Here is an 18,022-nt window from a genome sequence, read left to right as displayed (position 1 = left end):
ACACAAGCCTGGTTTTGACAGTTTTCATTTCCGGTGGCAGACCACTTTTCCCTGACCTGTTGATGTTCTTTGCCTTTGTAAACCATCCTTTATCATGACCACACTATGATTTAACTTAATCAATCAAAACAACTGTTTCTCTGTAGTCCTCAGTTTTTAATTAAACTGAACTGGGGATTGACACAGGAACAACACCTACACTATTAAGTATGACAGAACACAAACTATGACCTTTTTAAGTCACAGTAATCGATCTGAAATGACATCCAAAAATAGCTCAAATGAAGGTTTTTACATGTTACATTTAGTCAGTTTACTCTGAAAGTTATTGCGACAGGCAACCAAATGAAATGCACCAATGCCTTGAGTGAAATTATGGACTTTTCTAACAAAGGTCTAATTGTTTTTGGACATTTTAATGTAGAAATATTTCATATACACTGACCAGCCACAACATAAAAAACGCCTACTTAAAATTGTGCAGGTTCTCTCTGTGCAGCCAAAACAGCTCTGACGTCAGACCTCTGGGAGTGTCCTGTGGAGTCAGGCACCGGGACAATTGTAGGGGATCCTTGGGGTTCTGTATGTTGGGATGGTACCTCCATGGATCGGACTTGTTCTAGCACATTCCACAGATGCTCTATCGGATTGGGATCTAGGGAATTTGGAGACCAGGTCAATGCCTTGTTGTGTTCCTCAACCAGTTCTTGAGAAGATTTGTGGTGTGCCAAGGCGCATTGTCCTGCTGAGGGGGCCACTGCCATCAGGGAGTGCTGTTGGGTGTACTTGGTCCACAATGGTGTTTCCATGGCTGGTGTGTGTCAGGAGGCATCCACATACATGGATGCCATGATTCAAGGTTTCCCAGCAGAACAATGCATTGTAACAAGATGATCAGTGTTATTCACATCACCTGTCAGTGGTTTTGATGTTGTGGCTGATCTGTGTATATTGTACAGTTTGAGTCCACATGAAGTAACAGTAACAGTTTGTCCTTTATGTGGCACAACTGAAGCATGTCTGAGAGGAACCTCATGTAATGTTTTCCTCCTCATTTATTTACAGCAAATGCAGCAGCAATGTACTACGGGTACTACATGCTCCCTGATGGAACGTTCTGCTTGGCCCCGCCTCCCCCGGGGATCGATGCCAGCTCCTACTATAACAATGTACCCTCAGCTGTCATGGCTCCCGCTACGTCTTCTGGGGCTTTGCCTAATCTGGGAACAACGCCCACTCCAGTTGAAACTACCCCCATGACAGCACCAGCTACAACCCCCTCTCAGATCACCATCTCTGCTACTCCTGCTGTTGTACCAGAAACCAGGTAGGAAGTAATGGATATGTCTGTGTAATACTTTCTTCTTCTTGATAGCCTAAGTAGCATTTACAGTGTTGTTGAATTTTTTTGTCAAGAAATTTGACAGCACACCTTTTTCAGTAGGTGAAGCATTTCTCCCAGGTTGACTTCTTTATTTCCCCTCGAAAAACAGGTTGAAACCCGAAGCTCAAGTTTCCACACAAGCAGCACCAGCCATCATTCCTCCACCACCTGACATCCAACCAGTCATAGACAAGCTGGCCGAGTACGTTGCAAGGAACGGTCTTAAGTTTGAGACCAGTGTCCGTGCCAAGAATGATCCACGGTAAGTGTTCTTAGCAGAAATAAATCACTTGCCTCGGTCAGGTCTTGGTTTTAGGAACTCTTATCAGTAACTTTGCCTTCAGATACTGCAGAAACTCTTCATCATCCTCCAGCTCATCTTTTATGAGTGCTCATCTCTTGTCTTACACAGTATGTGTTCTTCTCTCTGTCCAACATAGGTTTGACTTTCTGCAGTCTTGGCATCAATACAACTCCTATTACGAGTTTAAGAAGAATTACTTCATGCAGAAGGAAGGAAAATGCTATCTTGAGGTATTATAAGCTTTCTATGTTGTATGTGTTTGTATGTGTTTCTGCGTATAAGAATCAGATAGACCACCTCCAGCTTTGTTAAGCAGTTAACATTCATGTCCACATCTTGACACCTTTGGGTGAAACAGGTGTTTTTGACACTTGAATGTTTGACACAGTTGAACAGTACAACTAAAGGTACTCATGTGGGGCTTTTCCCTTTGTACTTTTGGCCGTGCCTAGTCAGACTATACCAGACCCGAATCCAAATGGGTTGCGATAACCAGGAGACCAAGAGAAAGGCGTTTTTTAAAGTCAGCTCTCAGTCTTTTCAATCTTCTTTTTTATGTTAAGTTACTGCTGATGAAAACTTAACATGCTGCTGCTTTTGGTGCTTCATAGTAAAGGCTTTTAACAGGGGGATTTCTATTGTGAAGAACCAAGAAAATGGAATTTGTTGCTGGGAATGAGGAAGAGTATGTACAGCTGCTCCTTTGACCACTAGTCAGCCATGGATCAGCTAGCTACTTTTAAACGTCATCAACACAAGACAAGCACATCATAAGTTATATACACACTTAAGTCCTGTTTTTAATGGAGAAACAAATCCCTGCCATGCTTAGCTGATGCCCTGAGTCAAAGCCAGCACATGTGTGTGGAAAAGCCATAATGGTCCCCAAGTCAATGAATTGTAATTGTTATGCTGATTGTACCAAGACAGCGTTATCACAGCTGCTACAGAAAAAAGCTTTGCCAGGTGACACATGAGTAACAACAGTGCTGTCGTGGGTAGCGGTGAAGAAGAGTTTCACAAAGCCAATTAAGTACATTTTCAAAAAGAAAGGTCAGTGTAATCAGGCTTTATCACGCTGATGAAACTGAGTAATAGCCAGCTCTGTGTGCATGATTTTGTTGGACCAACAAGCATGTAGAAAATCAGCAGTGAGTTTTGGCTCTAGTTAGTGCAGGGGTGGAGACAAACTTCAAATTAAAAATGAAACCCTAATAGAGTAAGCAATATTAAAACTTTCCTAGAGAAATACTTAATAATCATAATATCAGACTGATTTTAGATAATCATTGTATTTTTAAATTAATTATTTATTATATATATTATCTTAATTCCTATAGAATTAAACTCAGTAATTGCAGTGTTAATACTTTGCAACCAGCAGGTAACCTTCACGCCGAGGAGAAACACTGTTCTCCTGTTTGTCTCCTGTCGTCAACATCACTGTTCTCCACACCTGTATTAATTCTGTTCCACTGCATTTGCAACCAAAGTTTAGACATGGGAAAATGTTGTCTAAGCATTCACTGCACTTACAGTCAACCTTGAAATTAGCAGTTTCTTTGTGCTGATAAGGGAAGACCTGCTATGCTAAAATTAGAGGTATCCTGATCCGAAATATTGAAATGAAGGATATGAGCGATGCAGAGAACAAGGAAGAGATTAATTGGCAGATTACTGTCAAAAGATAGATCCAGCCCCCTTAATGGGCACTTGAGCAGCACACTCCAAAAACCTTACAGTAAAACCAGTCACGCAGTCTCATTTTCCATCTTCAAGACTTTTTGAGGTCGTCGTTTAAGGAATTTTATACAGTAAAGTTTCTTCAACATGAAACAAGGCAGATTGCTTCATCACTGTCATAACCTAATTCTTACAACACTCATTTATTTTCACTCATTGTCAGCCTTGCCAGTGCTGCAAGGTTTCTGTACCTACCCCTCTGTCTCTATCTCTGTGTACACCCACATCAAAACCGAAATCCAATCAATCTGTATCCGGACTTTAAAGAGGCTTCCCAGCCAATTAGCTAATTTGCCAACAGACATGTGGCAATCACTTCTGGCTGGCCTAACTGCCCGGTGGCATAAGCATTTTATCCTCTATGGTGTACTGGTTATACAGTTACTGTGCCATTACAATTTCCTGTGGTTAGGCAAGGGATGAATGTTTTGTTGTTGTAGTCAAGGGGATACATTCCCAGAATGTGCTTCATCATTTTGGGGGAATTCAGTTTATGATGTCCTCTCACACTTTAAAATTGTGCTGCTCAGTTGTAATTGAACATTCGTTTTTTGACATTTATTTAAGTATATACCCATATAATGTTGAATGTAGACAGACTTTAAAAGATGTGAACCTGCCCTTTCCATAATGATCTCTACCAAAGTGCCACTAATTTAACTTATGAATGGACACAAGGACAAGTCATACATCATATATTTTCTCTGTACTGTCATTAAATCTTACATATTGCACAAAATGAAAGCAATTATGCGACAACTCATTCAAAGCACAACCTGTTTTCCTGCAAAGGTCTCTTTAAAAATTGACTATACTGTAACAAATTCAATAGGTATCATTTTAAAGTAAATGCTGGTTTGTATATGGGTTATAAAAGTGTTGATAATGCAGATAATGTTGGAAAATGGCTGCACCACTTGGTTTACTTAGCGAGTTGCACCCTTTTTTAACAAGAACCTGCCGGATTGTGGGTCAGGGTGTGTTAATGACTTATACCTGAGCTTTTTTGTATTTGGTTGTCTGTTATATTCAAAGAGTGTTCTTCGGAGCCCCATTAGACCCTCTCAGACGAGGAGATCATATGCGATTTAACAGTCAAATAGCTAGGTGGGTAGATAAATAGATACTTGTTACATATGTGCATACATTCATGCATATGTAAACATACATATATTCAAGGTTTGTTGAGTCTTCTTTGTATCAGAGTGAGAAAGGGGAAAGCGAGAAGTGAGTGTGAAAGTTTTGCACGGAGCAATTTGTCTTCTGACGAATCAAATCAATTAGCTTGTCAGTGCAGAGGAGTGTGGCCCATTATGACACGGCACAGGCTGCTCCAACAAGCTGCTGCTTGGCTTTTCTATCAAGAGATGTCTTGTGTTTGTGATTGGTGCTATGAGTAATGGGATGCAGATATCTCTGCTCTCAGTCAGCACCATTATTTATAGTTTCACAGTTAATGAAAAAGCAAGAAAGGGCTAATATCAGTCAAAGCAGACAGCAGCAGGATGCGGGGCTGCTGTTGCTTTGTTTAAGTATCATAACATCTTGAAAATGCTCACAATGTGGCACTTTAGGAGAGGATGAATAAAGCTGTTATCTAAAAAGGAGCATTTTTGTAAATGGTGCAAATAATCACAACATTTGTCTGCCTCCTGTTTGGAGAACTCTGACTCAGAAGGTTTAATGTGACACTTCACCAAAGTTCTCAATTTTAAGCATCAAACACAAACTTAAAAATTGAAATTATTATTTTAATCTGTTCCGGCATCTAATAAAAGAGTGAAGTCCCACTCCACTTCTGGAAACATCATTTTTAAAAATGTAAAACACCAATTGTTTAGTGACAGTCAGCAGCCCCCATGTGGCTTTTTCAGTGTGTTTGTGGCTGAGATGTGAAAGAAAGCCTGAAAAGAGGATTGTGTTTTCGCCAAAAATAAGTAAATTTTTATGTGAAGTCAAATTGATGTGAAGAGAATATTACAATGGGAGACAAGTTGACAGAAGGCGTTATTCAAGTAAAGTCTCAAAGATAATTAAATTTGTCTCCTGCCAGATAATCCCTGATTGAGTCAATTTAACACAAACTACAGTGCTCTATTTCTGGCTGGACATATTTCTATAATCTGACAGTTTTTGCAATGCAGTGAAGCAATTTCATTTTTAGAAACAAAATATAACAACGACTGTGCTTATTGTTCAATTTATGTTCAAACTGAGCTGGCAGTTCTTGTCATCTGTGAAAAGGAACAAAACAGAAATCTCACGCCCAACAGTATAATTCAGTTGGGGAGGGGTCAAACGCAGGTCATGTGAAAACATAGAGCTTCACTTTGGTCAGTTATTTTGTCATTTACATTTTTCATTTGTTGCAAGCAGTTTTCATTATAAATCCCCGTGAAATCTGACTCTTTGCCTTTTAGTAGTCTTGTTTTGCAAAGTTCATGACCTCTAACCAGCACCACCATGAAATGCTGCTGCATGTTCCCCTTTAAAGTGAAGGAAATATCTTAGGAACTGTCTTGTGTCTGAGTGTTACAGCAACACAATGTGAATGAAGGTGTCTAAGGATTTAAAGACAAAGCTAAAGGTGTGTTTGTGAGCATAATCAACTTCCAACTGATGTCTCCCCAGAATAGTTTAGAGTACGTTTCCTTCTGCTTCTTCTCCTGTGAGCTTTGATTCTTAGAGTTTTATTGGAGTTTTACTCTCCGGGGCCTCGGTAAAAGTGCTTTCACTGTTGAAAGCACTGTTCAATTACAGCTGAATAGTAGGACGCTGCCTTTGAAGCATTCTTCAAACATGGTAAAATGTACCTCATGAGGTTAGGGTTTTTTCCCCTCCTCTTGTGGCATTGGCTTCATCACCACTTTTCCCTTTCATTCCATCTGCAGTTTATATTTGGGAAAGAGCACTTGGTGAACAGGTATTACTACAGAGGGTTTCTTGTTATCTAGTCTGTGCACACAAGCCAGCTATGAGTTCTTTGTGAAGGTGCTTTGTTGATGTGAGGAGTGACGGACCATACAGTGGGAAAATCAGAGAGCCATTTAAAGGTGTTTAAAGCTATTTAAGAAACTTAATTATACTGGCAGATAGGTGAATGGCAGAGAAAACAGAGGAGACGAAGATGTAAAAGCAAACAAAAAATACTGAAATTAATTAATCTTGATTGGCAATGGTTAACTCGGGGTAAATGATGTGATTATTTACATGATGACACGAGCTGTCACCTCTGAACTTCTGTACATAAAAGCGGCTGTAAGTGTTGTAGTCATTTTAGCTAAATTTCCCTCCCTCCTCTCTGCGTCACCACATGAACGTGCAGCAGTAATCGCCAGACACAGCAGCAAACATGAGGATCCATGCCAATGGCATTCCAGCAAGGGTTTTTTTCCCCCTCCTGTCAGGTGTAAGTAGAGTTAATAAAGATGTCTGAGTTAAGGAGAGACCTGTCAGTCATCTGAAATCACTTTGAGAGACAACATGTGGGCTTGCCTCTATAGAGACTACTGCTGTAGACAAGTTAATAATTCCCATTGTCTGCTTTTTTCTTACTTTCCATTACTGTTCAGTGAGTGCAAACTCTCATTTTACATAAGATGACTCAATCTTAAAGACTCCCCTGCACTGCTTCTGTTCAGTGCTTACGTATGGTTCCATTAGACAGGCGTCTTTAAAGGTGTAAACCCTAACTGATGAGTAATTACAATAATTAAATTCAAGTTTTACAGTTTCTTTGGAAACCAATGGTGATATAACACAGCGAAGAAGCATTCACACAATGGATGTCTTCTCTTTTTTCAAACTGAAAGATAGACAGAGGACTAACTCCTCTGTTGGAAAAAATCAGACTTCTTTGTCAGATGATCAGAAAACTTTGAAAACATCAACTTTTTTGCACATACAGTTACTGCTGTTCTTCCAACTCAGAATGAAAATACGTTATGTCAAAATAAAGGAGATCAGGTTTCCATGCAATCTCATTTTCAGCACCATCTGTCGCTTGCTAAATCGTACTGGTTTACTCATAATGTTGAAACACTGTAGATCGAAAAAATTACAATTAAGAGAGACTGCGTGGCCCCTACAATTTGTTGCTAGTTTACTGTTTAACAGTGTAAACCAGGAGGAGAAAAATTGGTTCAGATGAGTTTAAAATTCTTTTTTCTCTCCATCTCTGTCTCTGTCTATTTTTTTCCTTCATCTAGAGTGAGACAGTAAATGATGATGAGGATAATCTTGACTCAGACGCATCGGCCAAAGACTCCAAGCTGACAAAAGGTAGGATACTGACACAAGAAAAAACACTACATACTGTAGTACAACTTTCATTTCTTCTTCTTTAGTTCATTTCTTCAGTAAATGAAATGCAAAGTCTTTGGGTAAATATGCATCTACGTAAGTATACATGCACATACGTATTTACTATAGTGTGTATGTGAGTGTGTGTGTGTCATGTGTATGAACAGCTGCCTGTGAGTCTGTTGGTATATATGCGGGCAATTTCATTTGTTAATATCAGGCAGCGAATGTCTAAGCAGAGATGAAAGAGTCTGCTTACCACAATACTGGCGGGACCCATAAACATGCACATACAGTAGATGCAAATTGAGGCATGCATTCACGCCGACTATTGGGAGGCAACAGGTCAGAGAATACTGATAACTAGTTGAGAGTAGTGCACAAGCAAACAACCCAGCCTTCAACAATAAGAGTCCTTATTCAATATTAAGGTTGTTTCTTTGGGGAATGAGGCACATTGTCTTCTTGTTAATCTATACAAGAGCATACACATTTGATTTGCAAAATAGAAATCAATGTGACACCATTGCTGGTTAATATTAGAACAGTTGCTTTGTGACCATCTCTCTCTGTCCGACTGTTTCTCTTTCTACATCGTTTTCTGTCTCTTCTATTTGTTTGCCTGTCTGTGTGTGCACATGTGTCTTTTTCACTATTGTACTTCTTTTCCTTTCGGTTTCTTCATTTTTTATTTTCTCTTGCTTAGTCCCTTCTCCATACTCTGCCACCGCCCTTGCCCTTAACTTTTTCCTGCACTTTCTGCCAAGAAGAAGTCTAATTGTCAGGGCATATTTTTCATTTTACTGAATTTTATCAATCAAAAGAAGGCCAGGCTGTGCTTTTCTGTCTGCTATGAACGTGCACTTTTCTAAATCCTTTGTTGTCTCTCTAAATCATATTTCTCCTCTCATCTCTCTGTGCCATTACAGCCGCTTTTGCCCCCATCTGTTTTGCCATCAAGGCAAAGGAAAATGACATGCTGCCGCTGGAGAAGAACAGAGTTCGATTGGACGATGATGATGACTCCGACGAGGACAAGGTCTGGTGCATTCCGATCTCTTCAATTCAAGTAGATCTAGGGTTGATATGGAAACTTGATCCTTGAAAATTCATACATCCCAGGACCTTGAAATTAACAATAAATTGTCATACTTGTTTTTTTGAAGTTGCTGGCGGAGCAGGGGCTGGAGGCTGTGATGGGCGGGGCTGACACGGCTGACAAGGAGCCTCCTCCAGTCAGTGCACCAGAAGAGAAGAGACCCACCCTTAGTTTGGAGGAGTTGGAGGCAAAACAAGGTAACATTATTAAAAAGATTCTCAGGAAAATATTAAAAGATATGTGTCCTGCACTTCTGCTCTATACCTCTTTGTGCTCAGTTAGACAGCACTAATATAGAAAAAAAAACACTTAATTAAAGGGAAAGGAAAGCAAATAAAATAAAAAATACAATCATAACTACAGAGTTTAGAAGTCCCTAAAGAGACAGCCACTCAAACAGCATTCAGACAGAGGGTGAAAAGAGGTGCTGCAGCAAAGACAGTTTGAGAAATATAATGTTTTTTGAACATTAAAGCGTGGGAACATCTAGTATAGCAGTATGAACCTGAGCAAGCATAATACAGGACCTTTTAATGAAGCATCTGATGATTGTTGTGACAGAGTTCCCTTTTCTCAGCTTCATGGCTATTTAATTTGGGAGCGCTAGAACTTTTTCATCCCAGCATCAGCATTTAAGTACAGCTTACAAGACTCCTCTGTCAAACCCACTGGCACACTGTTACTATCTGGGAGGGCTGGAACTGGAGGAAAAAATAATGGGAAGAGAAGAGGTGAATAAATCCATTGAGTCTCAATTATAAATTCTCTCAACAGGGTGTACCCTGCAGTATGAGACAAGCAGTGTAGTACAGCAAACAACGGTCATATATCTCTCCAAAGCCCTAATGGAGATGTATTCTCTCTATTTTTGTCTCTATCTATCTTTTGTTCAGTCATGGTTGTAGAATATTAAACACTTGCTCTTCGTAGGCTTTCCTAAACTAAAGTCATGCATCAGCGAGTTTGCACTAAGGAAAACATGTACCGTTATACAGCCGTATTTATCTATGTCAGAATTCACAAAAAACATTCTTTGCCCTGAAAGAGGTTTACACTTGCTTGCTCTGATCAGGATTTTAAAACCATTTACAAAGGATAACAAATCTAATAAGACCAGTACTTTGTTTGTGAATGCCACTTTTGCCTCACGCATGTTGTCAACTTTATTTTCAAGGTTACAGTCACTTCTCTTAATATTAATATATTCTTATATCAGTGGCTATTTATTTCAAAAGTGATAGGCTTTTTTACTGGATGCTGGACGCAAGTGTACATGAAGTTGAGTCGTAGCATTTTGTTATACACCCTACAAAATATTGCAATTGCCCCCTCTTAGCTTCAAAAATCCGTCTTCTACACCCTCCATGCAGAATGACTGCACATTAACTTGAGCAGATGCTGAAGCCTCCTCCATGAAAGCTAAAATACTGCATTCAAAAGCCCAAAAAAGGAAATGACAGCGAACAATATCACAACATTTTGTCCTCAGCTTCATTACTTTTTTGCGAGAAAGTTTTGATGGAAGTCTTATTTCTGTGTTGTCGAAAAATTCAGACCAGTGTTAAGCTGTACATCAGCAAAATCCTCTTTGAATTTAGTAGATTGCACTGTCGTGTAGGACATTAAGTAACTGTAATTCATGAAACTTGAAGGCACTGAAGACTTATTTTCTCCATCAGTGATTATTCATTGATCCTAGCAGAAGAAGCAGCTATTTTCTGCCAACTAACACTTTTGGTTTTGGTCTCACTCGAGAGATTTCTGTATTTCTGTTTTTGTCTGTGCCCTTCTCACTGGTTTGAGGAGGGCAGGGCTCAGTTGGAAAGTTAGGCAAACTATTTTCAAGCTTCAGTCATGATGTAGCATTATTAAAATCAAAATGTGATGACAGGTGGTGGTTTGTTTGCTTATGTTGCTTGGCCACTGTCAATCAAATGTGATCAAACCACAACCACACAGTCCTGATGTAGCAGATTAGCAGACTTATTGAGAGTTAAGCACTTAATTAGCAATAACTGTGAATGATTGTTTTAATAGTACCTTTAATTGTTGCTCATTTAGTTATGAATATTTAATGTTATAGAACAGTGCTTCTCTCAGAGGTTTTACAGTATCTTAAATGTGAGACAGAAAAATTACTCGCTATTAGGCTGGAGAGTTTAGTTATGTTTACTGAATTATGATTAAGCCTTTCAAGCTATTCAGGGCATTGGAAGAAAATCAACAGAAGAACCACCTTTAATGCTGTTAAATCTCTTAATAAGAATAAATAAAAGTGAGCAACATTGGCAAAAGTAGGCATTTATTTGTAGCACTTAACAACCTTTTTATACGTATGCCATGGATTTGAAAAAGGCTACTCTGATGATTAAGTGATTTAAAATGTGTTTAGAAGTGCAGTCCTTAGTGTAACCTCTAATAGCTTTGCTCACTAAATGTCTATCTATGTTTGTGCTTGAGTTAATGATACTTTCTACAATACTTAGCATACTGTATCCTGATGCAGTGGTATTAGGCCGCCTGCCGGAGACACATGATTGAGGTGCCAAACCTCTTGTCTGTGGTTTGACCAGATACCCTGAAGACTGTGTAGGTCTTTAAAGATGCTGATTTCAACGTTTCATGAGATCTGGAAGGACAGAGCAAAAGCATAATAATCTGCCTTCTACCAGAAAGACAGCTGCAAAATAGACCCAGGAATGATGGACAGACAGACAGTTAAGACAATTGTGCCACTTTTCAGCATCAAGGGGGCTGACAGGGCCCGTTTAGGTTCAGTAAAACAGTCTTGGAGTGTAACGGTCTCTCTCTGAGCTGACAGACGGCCAGAGAAAGAGGCTGGAAAGGCCTAATAAATAGCTGACTGAATTGGCTTTGCTGTGTGGCAAAGTGGCTGTCAGTCAGCAAGCCTAACTTGATCAGATAGCAGGAGAATCAGTGGCACACAGCAGAACGCTAATCTGTATTGATGGGCTGGAAAACAGCCACACACACTAAATGCGCTTTCCAGTGATAAGTACATGAGTCTACTAGGTCGCTGCAAACATTTCCCAAAGGATATACATGTTTATTAGTGGTGGTAGACGACATAAAATACCAGTTTATTTCAACTCAATGTGGAGACTATGCAGATGCCATATATACTGTATATACAGATATGTATTCTGTAAACATAAAGTGAGGACCATACATTAAAAAGTCTTATTTTGCTTGCCATTTGAATTCTTATTTTTGGCTTTAAAGCGGTTATGATCAATAGTTTCTTAATAATCTAATGACAATGTTAAGTGAATAAGGTTAAATGTAAAAAGGTGTTGTTCGTAGTGATGAAACTACAAAGAGGTTAACCCCTGAATCTGCAGCTCTCCTTGGTTTTATGGAGCTTTATAGTGAGTTTTCAGCTCATTTTATAGCTAAGAGCCGCTGCAGTTAGCATCAGTTAGCAGTTACTCTGGTGATATGCTGCCCCCTACATGTTTGAAGAATGAATTCAAGGTGGCCAATTCTTACATCTTGCACCTTTAAGTTTAACTTATTATTATTTTAATTAGAAAGGTTAAATAGAAGGTGGCATTTCCATAAATGACTTAAATTATCAATCAGTTCTCAGAAAATCTCTTCAACACTTTTCACACCAAGTTATATTAATGCTTCCTATATGATCACACTTCACAAAAGAAAGATTGTCCTTCATGATAAGCGTCAAATTTCAGAGTAAATTATAAATACCATAGGCGGACTCAGCCTGGCCAAGACTGTGTATTGTGTCACTGTCTTGGGTACAGATGGATTCTGCTCCACTTGGCTATTGTTCACACTATACTCAAATATGATTTGCCTCGGCAGCCGGCCTATTTTTAATCTCGAAGAGATAACAGTGGCCCCAGCGGTTGCATAACCTAAACTAGTTTTGCTTTATACTTCACTGTCTTGGCTTGTTTTCTCTGTCTCACTCATCCCGTTGCTCTCTGTGCCCCATCACACTCCTGTGTCCTCCGTACCTACCTATCCCCTACCCGTCTCTGTCACTTCATCTCCTATGCTCATCTCTCAAAACCGTGCATATTTTCCACACCAGATTTCACTCAGATGTCTGGCTCCTCTCCCCTCCACCCACACGTTCCCTCCTACTTTGCTTTTTTCTCTACAAACTTTGAATTGCATGAAATTACCTATCACCAGAGACTTAGTCAGGCCTTATCATTTAGAGCGGGAAATTTGTCAATCCACAGCAGTTGGAAGCTCAGAAAAATACCAGGCATCACCTTAGTTAGATGTGACAGTATGTGTGAAAAAACTCACTCACTCCCATGTTTTGCTCTTTATGTCTCCATCTGTGTCTTTCCTCCCTCTCTTTCAATTCTTTGCCCTCCAAAGACCAATCACTTTTGTCCAGGAGAGGGTTATCCAAGTGAAAAGCAGAGCTTCTCTTTCTTTTCAATCATCTTCTCCTCCTTCACAGCAATGTAGAAGAGGTATCTAGCTGTGGTAAAAACAAAAAAAATGGGACAATGACTTCAATTTTTTTTCATCTTCATCCAAACACCCTTTTCTTGTTTTTTACCCTCTCATCTCCCTGCCCTTAGCCAAGCAGAAACTGGAGGATCGTCTAGCAGCTGCAGCCAGGGAGAAGCTGGCCCAGGCATCTAAGGAGTCCAAGGAGAAACAGCTCCAGGCAGAGAGGAAGAGGAAGGCAGCGCTCTTCCTACAGACCCTGCGGAGCCCCTATGCTGGGGAGCCTGAGGCCAAGAGAGCTGAGCTAGACTCATCTGTACAGCTTGAGGTATGTGAATGATCAATGCAGGTGGACCAGTATTTGTCATGTGTTTATGTGTCTATCGCGACCAAGTCCCAAGTGGCAGTCCTAAATAACAAGTTTGTCCCCAGTTCTACTGAAGTGTAATTTCAAGTCACATGGAACAGGCACGGCGTATTGTACTGCATTATCACAAGAGCTATAACGATGTAAATGAAGTTGTGCTTTAATGAGAGTGTGTGCATTTAATGACATTCCCATTACTGTTGGTCTCCATTAATCTCTAAGACCAAATGTCTGCATCCATTTAAACTACAGACATCTGTTAGTGAGATATATTTAAGCGTTAATAGCCTGGATGCCCAAAGTTGCATTGATAAATCACAATCTGTGGAGGGTGTGATTTATCACTGCTTGGTAGGTGTGAATACCTTTGTTAAACTTTATAGTCGTAACTTTCTGCTTATACACACTACGTGCCTCTTTCTTTTTCGTAAAACTTCTCGTCTCATGAAGAAGAGACTAACCTTTAAGTTGTTGTTTCACGCCTGGAAGATGCAAACTTTTATCTAAAATATTGGTACAGCATTGTGATTATTTCCAATGCCAAACTGCTTCATCTTTGAGCGCAGTTTGGGGCACAATATTGACGCTAAAATCATGTTGGGAATCTAATATAACAAATGTCTTGTAAAGGGAGACTAATTGCTGCTGGATGTGATATTTTCAGCTGCCAAAAGGGATGCTGTGAGTTACTTTACTGGGCTAACTGCAACAAGTTGTAGTCGGAATAAAAACCACAGTTAGCCAGTGATGTTGTAAGAAAGATAATGTGTCAAAAAGGGCTTCATTTCCAAGTTGTTCGGCAACATTCAAGTGAAAATGACACCCGCTATAACATAGGTCAGAGAAGATGGTTACTGGGTTCTGACAGGTCATTGTCAGTAGACGGGAGGGGTATAGTGAGGGCAGATTGTCCACTAGTTAATTGATCACAGAGGGCGCTATTCTCTCAGAAAGATGCTAAACCGGGTCGCCAGATATACTTGGGCAGCGGTTAATATATACCTGAGCAGCCTGCCCAGGTAAAGTCTATGTGTGGGAAACACTTTAATCGTTAAACTTGCACAATATATTGTTTTGCGGTGCTGTTTTAAAATAAGGCAAGAGGCCACATAGTCTGCCATCCCTGTAACACAGCATACTTCAACATATTCAAGCCTCTGTCTCGTTTTAATGTTGTCTGTGAGCTTCTGTAAAGCCTGCCAGCTCATATCATAAATTATTAAAATTCCTAATGTTGCAACAGTCATTAACCTGGATCCATGTCTCAAACAATGCTGTGTTGGATCCTTGAATTTGAGGGAATTGTGCCTGATAAGTCTTGAAATTAGATGAAAAAGTAAGCGTGTTACCCCTGTGGTTTTGTGTCATTCCATTCAAACGAAACAAATGTAGACATATCTTACATGTTTTCCTTACTATGCAGAGGTATGTAATCTTAGAGTTTTAGAGTATACCAGTCTAAACAAATACTTTGAACTGACATGCATACAAACTTCTTATCACGTCTGGACATTTCCCCCTGCTCATTTAACATAACTAACCACTGTTTAATTTTCCACACAAAGTTTGAGAATGCTGTACAGCTACATTTACCACATTTAGTTCTAAAATTCTGGAATATAAACAATATAACTGATTGGGGTGAAAAGGAGGCTTTTTGTAATATGTTGTTGATAATTCTAGGTACAAAAATTACACCCACTAATGCACCAGTTGTAGTGGATAAATAAGCAGCAAATTTGTCAGGACAATTGAATAATGGAGCCTGCCACATCAAATTGTTTATGCCCATACCTCTGGCTAGACCTGTCCACCCTGAGGTCAGTGACAAATTTCTGCTAGCTCTGCTTTCCTTTTCAGCCTCTTCTATTTTGTTAAACTGCAGTCAAATCTTTGGTAATTGTCGATGTGGAAAAAAATCACATTTACCGCAGGTGGTTGCGTAACATCATACTAAACATAATTGTTCTTCATGTCCGAGTCGGATTTTAAATCTGTCGATACCAGATGGCATAATTATGTGTGTGTCACTCTACTGATAACAGTTTTCAGTTTATGTAACCATGCAATAACAGATAAAGAGATGAATGTCTGGTTGTTGAGGGAATGTCTTGTCATGTATTTCAGTCAGATATACTTAAATATTATGAAATGACATTGAAAGATCTCATATACATTATATTGCATTTTATTGTTGTCAGCGTTATAACTGCCCTCCATGTATAAGCAGCCTTTAGCCAAGTAGGACATGTTCCTTCCCGTATTGTGTTCCTGGAGCAACATTGCAATCAACCAATCACAGCCCTCTGACATCATCAGTGTGCTGCTGCTGTGCTTCTTTTAAAATTATTTTATATATTTTTCCAAATTCAAGTTAGTACAGTCGAACACAATCCTTACCTGCATGACCTTAAGTCATTGATATTTAATCTTTATAGTGTAGTACTCACTTACAGCTGTAGCTTTATGAGCTACTGTGGGGTTAGCAAGTTAGATGGCTAACTAGGCTATGCTAACAAGTAAGCTTGCCAATAAGCGTGAATATTGTTCACTAACATTCGGTGAGATCCATGGCATTATTGGAAGGACATCCAACAATACAGGATAATGGCTGAAAGATCTTTTGCTAATTTGGAGCATGGCTACAGAAAAGACAGAGGTGGAAAAATCAACGTATGTGGCTCCTAATAGAGAAAAATAAAAACTGGATCATAGAAAACTGCCTTTCTTCTATCAACCAACTTCCCTATTCTCTGTTTTGGTGCCCCAGAGATAAAACAGGCTATCGCTGTTTTAAAATTCTCTTTTGTTAAGTTTCGTAGGAGTGCCGCAGTAATGCAAATTTTAAAAGCCTTTTGTCTGTCATATTAAACATGGACACAAAAGGCGAGAATACTTTATAGTGTAAATAAGACTGGGTGGTGGTCATTTGATGTGTAGATTGCCTGTCCATTTGATGGATGTTGCATGTCAGCTCCTCGTGTGCACCCAACTGATGCGTGGTAAACTGGCCTATTGCCTGTTGGACCAGGTGGCAGTGGGCAGGCTCCTGTCACTGTTGTGCCAGCCCTGTCGCTCTTCTCCAGATGTTCTGTGAATTCTGAAGCGGCCATCAGAGTGTACGTATCCTGAAAGATTACCAACATTTAGGTCATTGTCCAACTGAGGAATACGTGGATGATGTAGTTGAATGAATGGGCAGTTTGAGATTGTGAACTTGGTGTTGGTTGTCTTAAAGGACTTTAAATACATAATCAACTGGCAATTGGTAAACATTGGACAATCCATGTTTAAAAGTGACTTTCCATTAGAACAGTTAGACAGTACAGATTGGTGTTCATTGCTTTTGTAAGTTGCTGCTGTATTTTGGAAGACCAGGAAACGGATGGTGCAATACTACAGTGTGTTGGCTGGTTTTAAAGTTGGCTGACTTGGATCTGTTGATGTAACCTCTACATGTTTCCCATAGTGCTCATCATGTTATTAATGCAAAAGCACTACAATAGCTAGAGTCAGCTATCATGGGTGAACAGAATCCGCTGAGTAAGCTCTATAGGCCTCGGCCATTGCTTTGATAAGTGACTCTGTAAATGCTTTGATTCTGTGACTTTGCAGTTTCTTGGTACATTTTGGCTCATCATGATTGGGATCCTGGTGTTTAACCCCTGCAGGGTTTCCAGCAAAACAATAAGGTGTCAGTTTGGCACAGTCTTAAAGGGTCAGTCCCCTCTTGTATATGTTAAAAGTCTTTTTTATCGGCCTTGGGCGGAAAACTGAATATGTAAAGAAAAAAGTTGCATAAAAACTTTTTGTGGCTCAAGAAGGTGCTGAATGAAATTGCCTCAAGTGATGTCACTTGAGTCAGCCTTAGTTGGGGTTGAAGTTCAGAAATTGAACATTTTTTAAAGAATTTGAAAGAAGTTTTCCAGTACTGTTTGAGGCAAGTGGTTCAAGGCTTCATTACCCACTACTAGCACAACACACCCGAATCTACAGTGGGATTGTCAGTGGTTTTGTGGGTAATTTAGGCACCATTTTCGACACGGTCAGGAAGATTAATGTGTACAATAAAAACGACGATATATCTCAAGTTCTGCTGCATCAATGTTGTCCACAGTGAGTCTGACATTGTAATAGGAGCTAAATCCATGGAGTACTCTTTCACATCCTTTGAAGTCATGGACATTGCTGGCTTCATCTATGTGTTAAAGCAGTGTTTTTCCGTCAGACAGTTACAGACAGAGCCCCAAAGCTCTGGAGAGGGAGCGGTGGCCAGCTGAGAACAGCAGTGAATTGGAGAGTAAAGATATGAAGCAGTAAGCGTTTCTCGGGTCTCTCACAGGCCGCCATCAGCTCTGGATTTGCAGA

At 39.7% G+C, this 18,022-nt stretch overlaps 1 protein-coding gene across 1 annotated transcript in view; it reads left to right on the top strand.

Moving 5' to 3' along the window:
• Positions 1–18,022, top strand: part of sfswap (splicing factor SWAP) — a 52,957-nt gene that overhangs the window by 14,987 nt on the left and 19,948 nt on the right. Inside the window, exons 8-14 of the mRNA XM_073477753.1 lie at positions 1,066–1,327; positions 1,494–1,646; positions 1,825–1,918; positions 7,640–7,712; positions 8,663–8,772; positions 8,900–9,029; positions 13,419–13,615. Coding sequence (XP_073333854.1) covers positions 1,066–1,327; positions 1,494–1,646; positions 1,825–1,918; positions 7,640–7,712; positions 8,663–8,772; positions 8,900–9,029; positions 13,419–13,615 — 1,019 coding nt within the window. The remainder of the gene's footprint in view (positions 1–1,065; positions 1,328–1,493; positions 1,647–1,824; positions 1,919–7,639; positions 7,713–8,662; positions 8,773–8,899; positions 9,030–13,418; positions 13,616–18,022) is intronic.

Source organism: Pagrus major, chromosome 12, assembly GCF_040436345.1.
Source record: "Pagrus major chromosome 12, Pma_NU_1.0".
In the NCBI taxonomy this organism is placed as follows: Eukaryota; Metazoa; Chordata; class Actinopteri; order Spariformes; family Sparidae; genus Pagrus; species Pagrus major.
This window is presented reverse-complemented; position numbering and strand designations above follow the sequence as displayed.